Source organism: Hetaerina americana, unplaced genomic scaffold, assembly GCF_022747635.1.
Source record: "Hetaerina americana unplaced genomic scaffold, ioHetAmer1.1.p SCAF_1, whole genome shotgun sequence".
Taxonomy (NCBI): Eukaryota; Metazoa; Arthropoda; class Insecta; order Odonata; family Calopterygidae; genus Hetaerina; species Hetaerina americana.
In genome coordinates, this window is record NW_027286069.1 from 4,579,155 (window position 1) to 4,592,162 (window position 13,008).

The window sequence follows — 13,008 nt, forward strand, 5'->3', positions numbered from 1 at the left end:
AGTCGGCAGGAAATTTGTGAAATCAGTTAATTTTGCTGCTGACAAGCTCTAGTTTGTCAGTCAGCCAAGGGGTTGCAAATATTGCTGAGGGAATTGGAAATTCAGTGCAATAGATATGGGATAAGAATCAAATTAATTAAACAAAGGTTATGTGATTTTCTAGGAAGACAAAGGCTAAGCTTAACATTAAAATAGAAGGGCAAAAACTAGAGCCGGTGGAACATTTAAAGTACCTTGTTAGAGTTTTGGACTGACATGGTCAAAGTAGTAGGGACGTAAGGAGAAGAATTCCTCTAGGCAAAGAGGCTTTCACAAGGAGGATGTAGTTGATGACGGGGACGTTGAGTAAGGATATTAAGAAAAGGCTCATGAAAACTTTGATTTAGAGCATAGTTATGTATAGTGCGAAAGCATTGTCACTGAAGTAGGATGAAAGATGAAGATTGGAGGCTTTTGAAATTTGGGTCTGGAGAAAGTAAATGGGACCGAAGGGAAAATAAACAAGGAAGTGCTAGGTATGGTGGGTGAGGAGAGGAGATAGTTTGAAGAAATCATAAGGAGGCAGAAAAAATGAATGAAAAGCATATTGATCAGCAGTGGGTTGTTGAAGTCTATGATAGTGAGGAGAATGTTTGGAAAATGAGGAACGGGCAGATATAGGATAAGAATGTTGGACGGAATGAAGGAAATATATGGAGATTAGAAGGGCTGGTTGTAGAATAGGATTTGTATTGTGTTTTGCTAGGGGAGACAAGATATTAATTTGGTTGTTATGTCCATCCAAAAGCTACTTTAACCAGTAGATTAAGATTACCTATAACCTTAATAATAACCTTACTTACATTGATCAACCAGTAGACTGAATCAAAATTTCCATTGTGTTCATTACATACACCAACTCAAAAATCATATACAATTTTCAGTTAAAAATGAGTTTTTATACTTTCAGTCATAATTTAAAATCATTCCTTTGCCTGTTTTAATATAAATAAACATAAATTATTCTACAATATAAAATAGATCATATTTTATGAGCATGTACTGATCTCTTGTGGTGCTCATGACTTGCCTGGGGGGGATAGGAGCAACATGAATGTGCATTTCAAGACCTGATTAATTTCCACAATGATTCTGGGATCCTAGAACTGAAACATCATTTTGCTATATCTACTATTTAGAAAAATGCTACTAATATATCTATCTCCTCAAATCCAGAATGAAATTGCTGATGCTTATATCAAAGATGATACAACAGAATATGTGAAGAGGGCTGGTCTTTGCATATTCTGAAGGCCTTCAACACTGGTCAATGAGATACCCTATACATCAGGTAAGGAGCAGTTGTACATGAGCTTGCACTTATTCAACTATAAAAAATGGAAGTTTGAGGAGAGTTTGTGGGTTTTATGGAACTCCCTTCCCTCGATGCCATTACAATTGCAACACTGATAGGAAAATCCTGGAAGAAGTACATGACCCAGAGGAGGCCAAAGTTATGATGGGTGTTCAGCTATGGCTGGCAAGGATAGTGGCATTCAAGCAATTTTAAGAAATAAGCTTAAAAAAGTCATGTTTTTCCATCTTGAATCACACAAACTGGATATTGTGGTGAACAACTTGAAGGGAATTCCAGAAATAGGCAACAAAATCTCCACCATCAAGTAAGTTCTTCAAAAAGCCAGTTTTGAGAAGTAAATACGCCTCATACATTTCATTCCCCTTAAAAGACTCAATGGTCCCAAAACCACAGAGTAAAGCAGTTTCAGATAGAGTCAGATGTCGTGATCTTAGTTGGTTAATGTTAGAAGAGGACATGACATGAGGTGGTCATTGCCAATGCAGATACCTGTTTTGAGGACATTACGAATTCCTACAGGAGATAATATTGACATATTAATAAAAAAATTTACCCAAATTAATTTGTTTTCTAAGGACTTATTGAATGACACACTTATTTTATGAATTTCAACTAAAATGAAATTATCCTGTCGTAATTCTCTCTCATGGTTATCAAATTATCTTCCTTGAAATATTCAAAAACCTTCCTAAGGAATATTCACCTCAATCACTTATATTATTAATTGCTTGAGTTCCATAGTCCTTGAATAATGCACCGTCCAGGAGTGTTATTTTATGTGAGCTAACATACTTTTTTATTTCACTATAGACTGTTCAAACTCACCTCCCTCCGTGTCCACAATAAGCGTTACCCTGTTCCTCTAAATACCTCAATCACATGCACTGACTCTCCAGTCAAACTCAAGACCTTGGTGCACATCTTTGAAGCTTACCAACACCAGCCACTCCATATTGTTCTCTAGGCTCTTTTCCCAATCCCCTCTTTTTCTCCTCTCCCTCTTTCAACTGCTCAATAAAATCCTCTACTCCCTCTCCCCTTTCTTTCCCTTCACTGAAGAAGGTGGTAGTGCCACTGAAAAATTTAATCAATCCTCGTGAGAGTTACTTTTCCTGTGGATTCTGTTTTTTATTTACTCATGGCACATTGCAAACTATGATAGAGGGAAGAAGTGGGACATAAACCTGATTTTGGGTTCATGGGGGCATGGGTTAAAAGAGGAGTTGAACAGAATGAAGAAAATAAGTATGTAGAATTTAAGAGAGGCTAACTGCAGTGTTGGATGCCAAGTTCTGTTTTGTTAGGAGAAGCTAGGAAATTTATTATTTCTCCATTGTATAATCTGTGCCAAAACTCAAACTCAGTAAATATTTATTAGGAAATCAGTTTCTTGCAATATAGGCAAATGGAAGTATAGTGCCTTACTTGTGTGCTCTTTGTCATTCAATTGCACCTCCTAACATTTGCTGGTTTGATTCCACAGTGGTAATGAGAATATAAATAACAAGATATAATATACTCTTAGATGAGACAGTGATGCCTACAGGATGGGATTTGTGACTCAAAATGCATGATTAAACTTTAGGTAGGACCAAAGAAAAGATTGGTTCAACAATAATACTTATCATTTTTCATATTTTACATTAGTATGGCACAGCAATAATCTATATTGTAAATCATGTATTATTCATAATTTGATAATACTGCTAGGTACTATTGAAATTAATTCTAGCATTCACTTTATGACAGCAGGTATCAATCAGCTATGCATCAGTGTAGTAAGGATAGGTCTGATTTTAGGGGTAGGATTCCTAATGGCAAGGGTTGGCTTGATAGGGAGAGGTGTTACATTGCTGGTTGAGATGATTTCAAGGATTGCATAGATTGACTTAAAAAATCGCCTAAAGAGGTAGATTTCAACAGGACATTTGGCAGTTTTGCTTGAAAAAGCTGATGACAGTTAAAAGTAATAAGAGCAGCAGACTAATTCAAAACCAACTAACATGCTAACTAGTCTGCAAAAGTGAGGGTAGCAGATGGAGGAATTAGATACAGCGGTTACAGATGAGTTAGTTGTTTCCCTTTTGCATGGTGAAGGGTAACCCCTCTTCAATTTGATGGCACTGACTCACCTCAGCCCACGGCGTGAGTCCCATGGGAGTGAAGCGGAACTGCCACTGGGGGAGGCCCTGGTGCACGAGCATCATCCGGAAATAGTGAGCGAAGTCGTGTGCCAAGAAGTGCCACTCGAAACACCGGTCCAGAAGCCAGATCCTGGGCTCCTCTTTCGAGACGGCGAACGAGGGCGTCGCTGTGGTGGTGCCGCCGCACAGCTGCATCAGACCCGCCTGTGACGCGCTGCCCTCTCCGGCGCGGTCGTGGTACACCAGGCACACCTTTCCGAGGCCCTGGCACGGATCCAGCTCGAATATCTTGCACTTGACCCCGAAATTGGGGAACTGGGGCGGCGGGGCGTGGGGTTGGTGCACCTCTGCCCGCACGTGCTCCTGCGAACACATCTCGATGTCCAACAGCGTAGGGCCGTCGCTCTCGGGGCCGGGCTTCAGACCGCCAATCCTCCGCAGCTCGGAAATGGAGTTGATCTTCATGTTCCCGATAGCCAACACCTCCCCTGGAAGGAATTACGCTCTGAAGTTTCCGTATGTCGTTCGTGGCATTCGAAGATCTCATAAATATTTCGCTAAACAGAAGCGTCGCAAAGAACAGCGGCGATGAATTTCTCAATCTCATGTTGGTTTGAACCAAATTTTTCACACCGACAGCCAGTTGTAGTCGTTGGCTTTTCGGGTGGTGTAATTTCACAATGCATCAAAGTTCACCCCCTCACCTGCATACTCATAGTTCCAGATAAGGCGGAATCCATCAATGGACAAGTAGAATTGCTTGAGGTCGTCCGGAAGGATACAGCTATACCTCTGTTCCCAGGTGGTCATCAGCTGCCGGTCACTAGGAGACCTCTTCTCCAGCTCCACCCCTTGCACTCCTGGGGTCTCCTCTTTAAGAGAGAGATGGAGATGTGAGATGAGTGGAGATCACTCGCGATTGTTGGCACTCGTCTCAATTTGCATGTTCACCAAAAATAAGCACATGTCTGTTGTGAGGCACGTATCTTGAGTAAAACAAGGAGAGATTTTTTAAGTGTTACTTCATGATTATATAGAATTGAATACCAGGATGTTTCCACCAGTACTGCATATTAATGCATGATATACCCGACTCCAGAGGGTGCAGTTACTTACAAATACTTACTACGCATTAAGTTTGATGCTAATTAAAAATTTCATTATTTGTTTATGAAATAGTATTGTGGCATTAAGTCTCAGTTGAAAATGAACGGAAATAAAAATTTTCTTAATTTTTGTTTTCATGTAAGGTCAAGATGTCAAAAAGTTAGATAAGTTTGGGAGGTCTATACTTTGATTACTGCCCTGGGATACCTTGGCCCACATTAACCAAATAAAGTTCATAAACTCTTCGATGTAATTCAGTAATTTTTAAATGCATGTATTCGTGGTGTACGTACCATACTATAGGATACAAGATAAGGTACAAAAATATTCTTTAAAATATCTAGCTGATGAAGCTTCAAAGAATGGAAAAATTAAGTAACACCAAACTGTTTAAGTTGTGTAATATGAAAATGAAGGATTAAGCGTGCCCAAGGAACGCAAGAAGTATGCCAATTGCGCGAGGGGGAGGGAACATCTGCCGTCCAAGACGATGGCCGATTAATCCAGTTTCGGTGCGCGTTCTATATTCGGGGTTGGCTATGGGAGGCAAGGGAGAAGGGAAACCCTAAGATTCACCGCCATCAATGTACAAATGCCATCAATCACTTCACCAATATTTTTTACAGCTCAAACACATAATTAGCAAGAATTTGTTGTCTTTTTACCCAACAATTAACATACCAACACATTTTTAAGCATCTTACAAATTTTCTTAAATATAATATGTCAATTACCATTAAATATGAGACTGCAAAACCTGCCAGTTCGTGTTACCTATAAGATATATGGATTTATATGTAAGAGATATGGGTTATATAGAAGATGAATGGATTAACTGGCGAGCTTTTAAAATTTTTTCCGCTATCAATTCCTAAGTTTTTAGAAAAATATGATATGCCCTAATATCGATAATTTGCAGTCTGGCTGGTTGAAAATAATATTTTTATCATTGCTAAGTTTAAACCAAGACACTGTAAATAAAAGTTCGACTAGGTATTAAATGAAAATAATTACTCTTCTCTTTCAAATAATCGATTAGCAAGAAAATAGACAGCGAAGGTATACCGAGAAGTTTGACCAGTCCCAATGTGAGGTTCTCGTAGAAGGAGCTCTCTATCGAGGCGTCCATCTGGTTGGAACCGAGGTGCCTTGCGCCCGCAAGTCATAAGAGAATGAACGACTTAGGTCCACATGTTGTGGCAACGAGCGATCGGCCTCCACCTTTGTTGTAGCAACGCATGGCGGAGTATGGCATCGGTGGCACGGCGGGAATTGGCGATCGATTCAAAGCATTCGTATGGTCCCGACATCGGGAATAGCGATGATATACGCGGTTGCGACTCCAGACGGTGCAGTTTTATACATACCTCCGAAACGGTATACATTGAATGAAAAGGCATGTTAGCTCACGAAATATAACACTCGTGGACGACGCATTATTAAGGGCTACGAAACTCGTGCTATTAACAGATTAGTGATTTAGGCGAATATTCCTTTGCAAGGTTTTCGAAAATTACCAGGGAGATAATTTGGCAACAGTGGGAGAGAATTTTGATAGGATAGTTTCATTTTAGTTTAAATTCATAAAATAAGTGCGCCATTCAATAAGTCATTAGAAAACAAATCAATTTGGTGAATCAATGCTGCTTCCAGGAATTACCGTCGCGTAGGAATTACTCGCGATAGACAACTTTTTCAAGAAAAATTTGGGTAGAATTTTTTATTAATATGTCAATATTATTTCGTGTAGGATTTTTGTAGGTCCTCTGATCAGGCATCTATATTGGCGATGACTACCTCGTTCGACGTGAATCGTCGTGAAATATCCGTATCTGCGCATCTCCAATTGCCTCATCCTCCTTTCATCCTCTGTAGCCACGCAGTCCCTAGAGGGTAGTAAGTATATAGAATTTATGACAGCAGGCATCAATCAGCTATGCATTAGTGTAGTAAGGATGTTTTTATATAAAAAATTTATAAAAAGGGGGTAGGTTAAAACAATGAAAGTTATAAATTAAATAAATGACAATTTTTTTTAGATTCAACAAAGGCTACTTTATCGTGAAAAATAATGTCACTGACCTGCTTAAATAATAAAAATAAGTCCGCAAGCCATTTAAGATAATCATTCAAGCTGCCCCCCTTTTCCCACAGCAGGTGACTAATGCCTGTTGAATTAAAGATACTTTTAAATTGATATTGACAACATCTGCAAGAATTTGAAATTAGTAATGTGCTGCTCTGAGATTTTATTTCCGATCAACAGTAACTCGAGCCTTTAATTGTTCTCTTTTTATGTTCCGTTTATGTCAAAATGAGTCAAACAAGTGAGTAATGTAGAGGCTTTGAAGTTTAAATTTAGTGATGCTGGAGTTATTTCAAAGGGTTTTATTTCTCTTTTCTTCCACTATTATTCCTTTTTGCGTATTAGCTTCAGTAAAAGGACTTGTGATTAGATATAATATTCTCTAGAAAATTCTCAAATACAACCTGCTGATATTCCTTTCTTGTCAATCCAATGAATACGTCTCAATTCCATATCCTAACCCGCCTACCTAGCCTTTTCTCTTTGAATCGGCCGCTGCAGTTTATAAAAACTAAATTGTGATGAGTCCGCATCCGCACCCGGAAAGCTGTGCGAATTGATCTCACTTTTCCTAAACCCGTGCCTAACAATAATATAATCCAACTGATACCTTTCTGAGTCACCTGGCATTTTGCATGTATACCTACGCCTTATGTGGTGTCTAAAGCAAGTGTTGGTCGTCATCGTGTCTCGCCGCAAACGCGGCTTTTTTATCAGAGGATGCCTTTTGTAGGCTTTTGCTCTGTGTCTATTCTAATGTCGTATTACTCTCATAGTTATATAAATGTTATTTTTATTATTATTGTTGTGCCTATAGCAAGTGTTGGTGATGGCTAGCCCCTGTCTAATGCAGAATTAAATTGCTTTCTCCCCGCGGTCATTCCACCTACCTAAACCGTAATAGCCTACTTCATAACCATCTTTCCCTTCGCCTACTGATGCATCCTAATCCCCCATCGCTATAAATTGCTTTCCTCCGGGAACATCCGCGATTATATCCTCCAACTGATCGTATGCTCTATCGACTTCTTCCTCCTTATGAGTGCTTGGTGACATGTATTCCTGAAAAACGATCGAGTTCGTCGGTTCTGCTTTTGATTTACCCGGATAAAATTCTATCCGTTGCTTGCTCCTTGTTGACTACGATTCTTCTTAACTTTTTATTCAATATTATGGCAACCCCGCGTCGGCTGTCGTCCCCTCCACTGTCAATTACTCTATAACTATTACTTCAGTAATCCCGGCTATCCTCCCATCTCGCCACGCAAGTGCGTAGTCATAGTTCACAGAAATGGAATGCGTGGAGTCGATTAAATACCTAGGCATTACCCTCACTCACGACCTCTTCTGGGTGATACACATATGTGGACAAGCTAACAAAAAATTAGAGTTTACAAGAAGAGTGCTTGGTAAATGTGATGAAAAGGCCAAAGATAAACGTTATCTTTCGCTGGTTCGGCCTAATTTTGAATATATACATAAGAATAGAATAAGTATATGGGATCCTCATGAAGTTTGGTCAATTGCCAAATTGGATCGCGTGCAGCGTAGAGGAGCTAGATTTGTAAAAATGTTGTTCTGATAAACTTAGCAGTGTATTCAAAATATTAGAGCAACTAGGCTAGGAATCACTCATGGAGTGAAGGTAAAATTATAGATTAAATCTCATTCATAAATTTGAGGGAGGTCTCTTTAGCAGTGATGTGGAAATGTATTATTACCACCATCGTACTACGGTAGGGGAGACCATGTCAATGAAATTAGAGAGATATAGTGTAGAATAGATGAATTTAATATGTAATTTTTTCCACGAACGATATGGGATCAGAATAGCATTGTCCGACCGCAGTGCCATTTCTTCGTCAATACTAGCATTCAGGCTTACGTAATTCTTGCTCCCACGCTGAAAAGTATGCGCCGACAGTCTTCGAAATGGCTGGGCGCCTCTTAAAGGTAAAAAACCACGACTTAAATGATAAACCAAGTATTTCCTCCATCGCAGAAAAAATTTAGACCTCCTCGATAAATTAAAAGGTAATAAATCTTTTTGAGTAAAAGAGTCAATTAATAAATTGAGGTAGCTGCCAAATTTCATCAATCATCTCTAATTAAGAAACAAGTAGTGTCATCGAGGAAGTAAAGATTTTATACGTATTTAGATATACTTTGAAATTTGGATTGAATTTACCGGGACAACTAAACATGGAGATAAGCCTAGAATGCCTAAATGAATCTGTCGCCGAAAGGGAATGGCTGCGATGGCCACATTCCTGGAGAATTTCGATGGAAATGGCAACCATAAATATACGGTTCTCTCAAAGTCCTTCGCGGCAACCTAAATATTGATCCCAGATGCACTGTTATGGCGCCGTCACATACTCCTCGCGTAGTTTCAAGCACAAAGTTTCACCGAAAATGACTAGCAATATTCTGACCTCAACTCTCCCGCTTTTCATACGACATGAAGTGTCACGCTGAATTACGGCCGATCCGAATTTTGAATAGCAAACCATAATGAAGTGTATTGATTGTTTCTATACATTCCAGTCGGTGAACAAAGGGCATTTGAGAGTATAACGGTCTGAATCAGTCCAGTATGCTCTCACTTGTACTTGTATAATACACTGTAAACTCTGATTTTTACTGCATTCTAATGGGCTAAGCACGATTATTTTCATTCCGTTCTTCGTATCAAATATTCAGAAACGCCATGCTCGGTTTTTGAAGCGATGGCTTTGGAGGACCAAGTGAAAGGATTTCGGAGTAGTAGTAGTTTTGAGGGGAGGCGACCGACAGCTGAGATCATTTGCGCCATAGGGGATGGACAGGAAAGGATGAAGGGTGGAGAGAAACCCGGCGTCGGCATTAGCCTACTCTTTACGAAAGGCGCCAAGGGGTCCGCGGCTTAACGTCCCATCCGACGGACGGCGTACTCACTCAAAGTGCCCTCCACAAAGCACCTCAAGTAGGGATCGAGATACCTCTGAAAAATATTTAACACCGCCGGGATTTGAACCCGGGCCCTCTGGGTGGGAAGCCAGTACGTTAGCCCCCGCATTATCTCGATCCCCAGGATTTCGGAAAAAAGAGGTCCCTTCCAATTTATTTCAAAATATATTAACGTGACGAATGACAATCGACAGGGAGTGGATTGGCCCAGGACACCCGCATGAGGGTCGGGGGATTGAGACAACCAAGGAGATGATAGAGTCACCGCGAAATAGGATATGAATGCTACCCTAGGATATCCCAGTGCACCACACAGTCCGTAGGATGGGACGCAGTTGACTCATCGCACTTCCGTAGCGGGATTGGCAATGCTGCTTCACCTCCGCCTCAACCCTCCCTCCCCCTCTCCTCTGTCCATCCGTCCAACCCACCCTCCCCGTTATGTACAAGGTGCCATGCCCTTATACGTAATAAACTCATAGAAAACTTTTCAGGTTCGTACCACCTCCTGAGGAATAGTAGTTGCCAACACATTTATTTTACCGAGTTCCTAATCAAATTTTCCTTACGGCAATTTATCGCCAATTTCATTTGACCTTGCAAATTATTTTCCGGCTCGCAAGGCATTATCATCTTCATTGAGCACATTTACTTACATGTGGGTCACGGCATGTATTCGTATAGACACGGACTAACAGTCAGATCCAAGTCTGGATTAACTGAATGTTCACACGATGGCTCGTTTAATGACGCGCGCGCATTTCTGGAGGGGCACGCAATTGCATTGTTGGCTGGTGGTCTTGGAGAGAGCTGTGCGTACACCCGGCACCCAAGCTTTCGACGAGGGAGGGAGGAAGAGTTAACTGCAGGACTCCAGTTCGCTCCAGTACAAAGCCCTGCGAAGATACGCGAAATGCGCACTTTCGGAATTGAAATGGGCTGACAACTCTCTCCGCCTCCTTTTCCATCGCACCAATTCGATTTCACTCGCTCTTGTGCGAAGACTTCCATTCGATAAACCTCCTTAGTTACGTAATAACTCCCCCGCCTTCCTACCGAAGTCCTCCCCTTACTTGCCGACGGGTATTTGGTCTCGCTAGTTCGCTTTGAGAGCCGAGATGAGCCAGGCGACAGAAGCTATCCCGGAGTTCGTGAAGCTCGCGAGGGCATATTGTCCAGCTACCATAGAGAAGATGAAGCGGTCGAAATCACGGGCAGCTCTTTATCAATGGTGAGTGGCGATTTCAGTGTATCAAGTTTTAATTGTCAGTTTTCTATTATCAATGTAGATCATAGGATCACTTTGCAAAATTGACGGTCGCATGTTGGAACGTATGTAGTCAGCCTACAAAAATTATTCTGAAATGTGTTTTCTCTTGCTGGGATCCGTAATTACATACACTGAGCAAAGGGTTGAAGTACGCGGTAAATCTTCAGCTTGGCTCAATTGGCGTTGGTTATTGTCTCGGGGATGCATTAATAATGGTCCCGACACAGTCATCCCTGGGGATCGCGATGGTGCGGTGGGTAACGTACTGGCTTCCCGCCCAGAGGGTCCTAGTTTGAATCGTAGAGGTGGCAGGTATTATTCTAGTTTAAATCCTGAGGCCTCCTTTCTCATCCACACCTAATGGTGCTAATAACCTCTGCTTTCGCCCACCTCCCTATAATTACAAATATTGTCGTTCCTCTGCAATACTGAGGTTGCAATCACGACCGCGGTAACTTTCAATTCTTGCGTGCACACAAATTGACATTTCAACTTCCGACGTCCAATACTTCGTCATTGTAGACGCTCCACAATTTATAATCTAGTCTAGTACCCCTCGCTTGGCATGCGATTCGAAACGGGGAGGGACTGCAGATTCGATCGCGTGTTAAGTGGATAAAAATTCAACCTGAATGTTGTTTTATTCCTTCGTTCGAGACGTTTGCACCCTAAATAGTATCAGACGCTCAAATCTAGCGTCAGGTTTGCGAGCGACTGGTATGTTCTTCCCAGGAATCCTTATAAGGAAAACAAAGCAACCGTCCCGGCGCGTTGAAGCTCGGTGAAATCGGCCACCAATGCCTTAATTTTGTCAGTCTTAAAAAAAAATACTTCTCTGAAATTCTTCTCTTTGCAGATACGCTTCAGATGAGGTCATTCCAGGACTGAAACATGTTGAGTTTCCGTTGTCATTTTATCCTAGGCCTATTGCAGGAAAGTCACCTGAAAAAATGTCCACCTGCTGCCGAGAGGATAAAATATGGGTAAAATGTTATAACTTAAGGTTGCTCTGGCTCTATTGAGACAATCTGCCAAATATTTTCTTTCAAGTACGATGAAGAATCATTTATAAATTTGTCTCAAAAAATTTTTTTTAGGTTATCTTTTTTTTCTTGATGATTGATTGCTGTTAATGAGATGGGGATTTTCTCGTTTTGTGATAGAGATTTGTTTGGAAGTTTCCTTTAAGTGAACTTTTGTTTTAGGACTGATTTTATCTATTGTCTTTTTTGATGACTTGCGACAGTCAGGTGTGCCCCCTGACACTGTCTATCTGCACATGTGGATTTTAATAATAAATAAATAATAAACCAGTAAATATTTCTGTTGCCCTTTTGAGCACACAAGTATTTACATTTTTGCTTAAAACATCCTACAAGTGGTGTAGAATACCACTTTTTTTCAACTTAAAATTCATAATCATATTTAAATTGTTTTCCCTCAGGTCTTCCATTGGATGCTTATGCTGGGTGAGAAGAGGAGCATCCATGGGAATCAATGTTGATCAGCAAGCTTTCTCACTGAAGTAACTAAGGAACTATGGCGTATATTTCCTTGCTGGTGCCAATTTGGAGGGTGCCGTCAGCATTTAAAGAAGTGCACTTCATGTGGCTGTCAGCCTTATACGAGGCCTCTGAATAGACTGCAACTCCTCCACCGCTAACTTTGTGGATAGTGGCTATGAGTTTGAGTATTTCAGGAAAAGTTTTTGGTTAAAAAAGGATGTTTGGAATACTGATACAATTTACAGTACACATTTATCTCATCAAATGTATTTATGAGAAATAAAGATGAAAGAAACAATGAGTGTCATCTAATTTTTAAAAATTTCCCTTTGTGTTCCTTTTGAATGGCTAATTTTTTCTTAATATGCTTAAAAATTAAAAAGAGAAATACAGAAAATCCTCTAAAAATATATTTTTCTGAGGTTAATACTTTATGAAAATTTTGATTTGAATTGTTACCTTAAGTACAGATAACTCTAAATGAGTATATTCTAATAATCTCCAAAAACATAATGGCAGTCTGAATATATTTACACCCTCTGTCATACATTTAGCAATGCGGGTTCAATTCATTATGAATTAAAACAAAT

General features: G+C 40.3%; 1 protein-coding gene and 1 long non-coding RNA gene across 2 annotated transcripts; one reads left to right on the top strand and one right to left on the bottom strand.

Moving 5' to 3' along the window:
- Positions 1-237: 237 nt before the first annotated feature.
- On the bottom strand, positions 238-5,918 carry LOC139692576 (tubulin polyglutamylase complex subunit 2). The gene is made up of 5 exons (XM_071590831.1): positions 5,830-5,918; positions 5,674-5,756; positions 4,206-4,373; positions 3,490-3,989; positions 238-291 (listed from the first exon to the last, which is right to left on the bottom strand). Exons 1-5 carry the CDS (start codon positions 5,916-5,918, stop codon positions 238-240), a joined length of 894 nt encoding a protein of 297 aa, XP_071446932.1.
- Positions 5,919-10,730: 4,812 nt separating this feature from the next.
- Positions 10,731-12,687, top strand: LOC139698772 (uncharacterized). The gene is made up of 3 exons (XR_011703012.1): positions 10,731-10,874; positions 11,770-11,896; positions 12,358-12,687. It is a non-coding gene; the product is annotated as an uncharacterized lncRNA (long non-coding RNA).
- The last annotated feature ends 321 nt before the right edge of the window (positions 12,688-13,008 follow it).

What these genes read in the sequence shown, in the direction of transcription:
- LOC139692576 (XM_071590831.1), bottom strand. Translation starts at nt 5,918, where the DNA reads ATGTCGGGACCATACGAATGCTTTGAATCGATCGCCAATTCCCGCCGT. An exon ending in CTGGAACTATGAGTATGCAG is followed by an intron (nt 3,990 to 4,205) that starts GTGAGGGGGTGA and finishes AATTCCTTCCAG; the next exon opens with GGGAGGTGTTGGCTATCGGG. An exon ending in GACTCACGCCGTGGGCTGAG is followed by an intron (nt 292 to 3,489) that starts GTGAGTCAGTGC and finishes CTTTGCCTAGAG; the next exon opens with GAATTCTTCTCCTTACGTCC.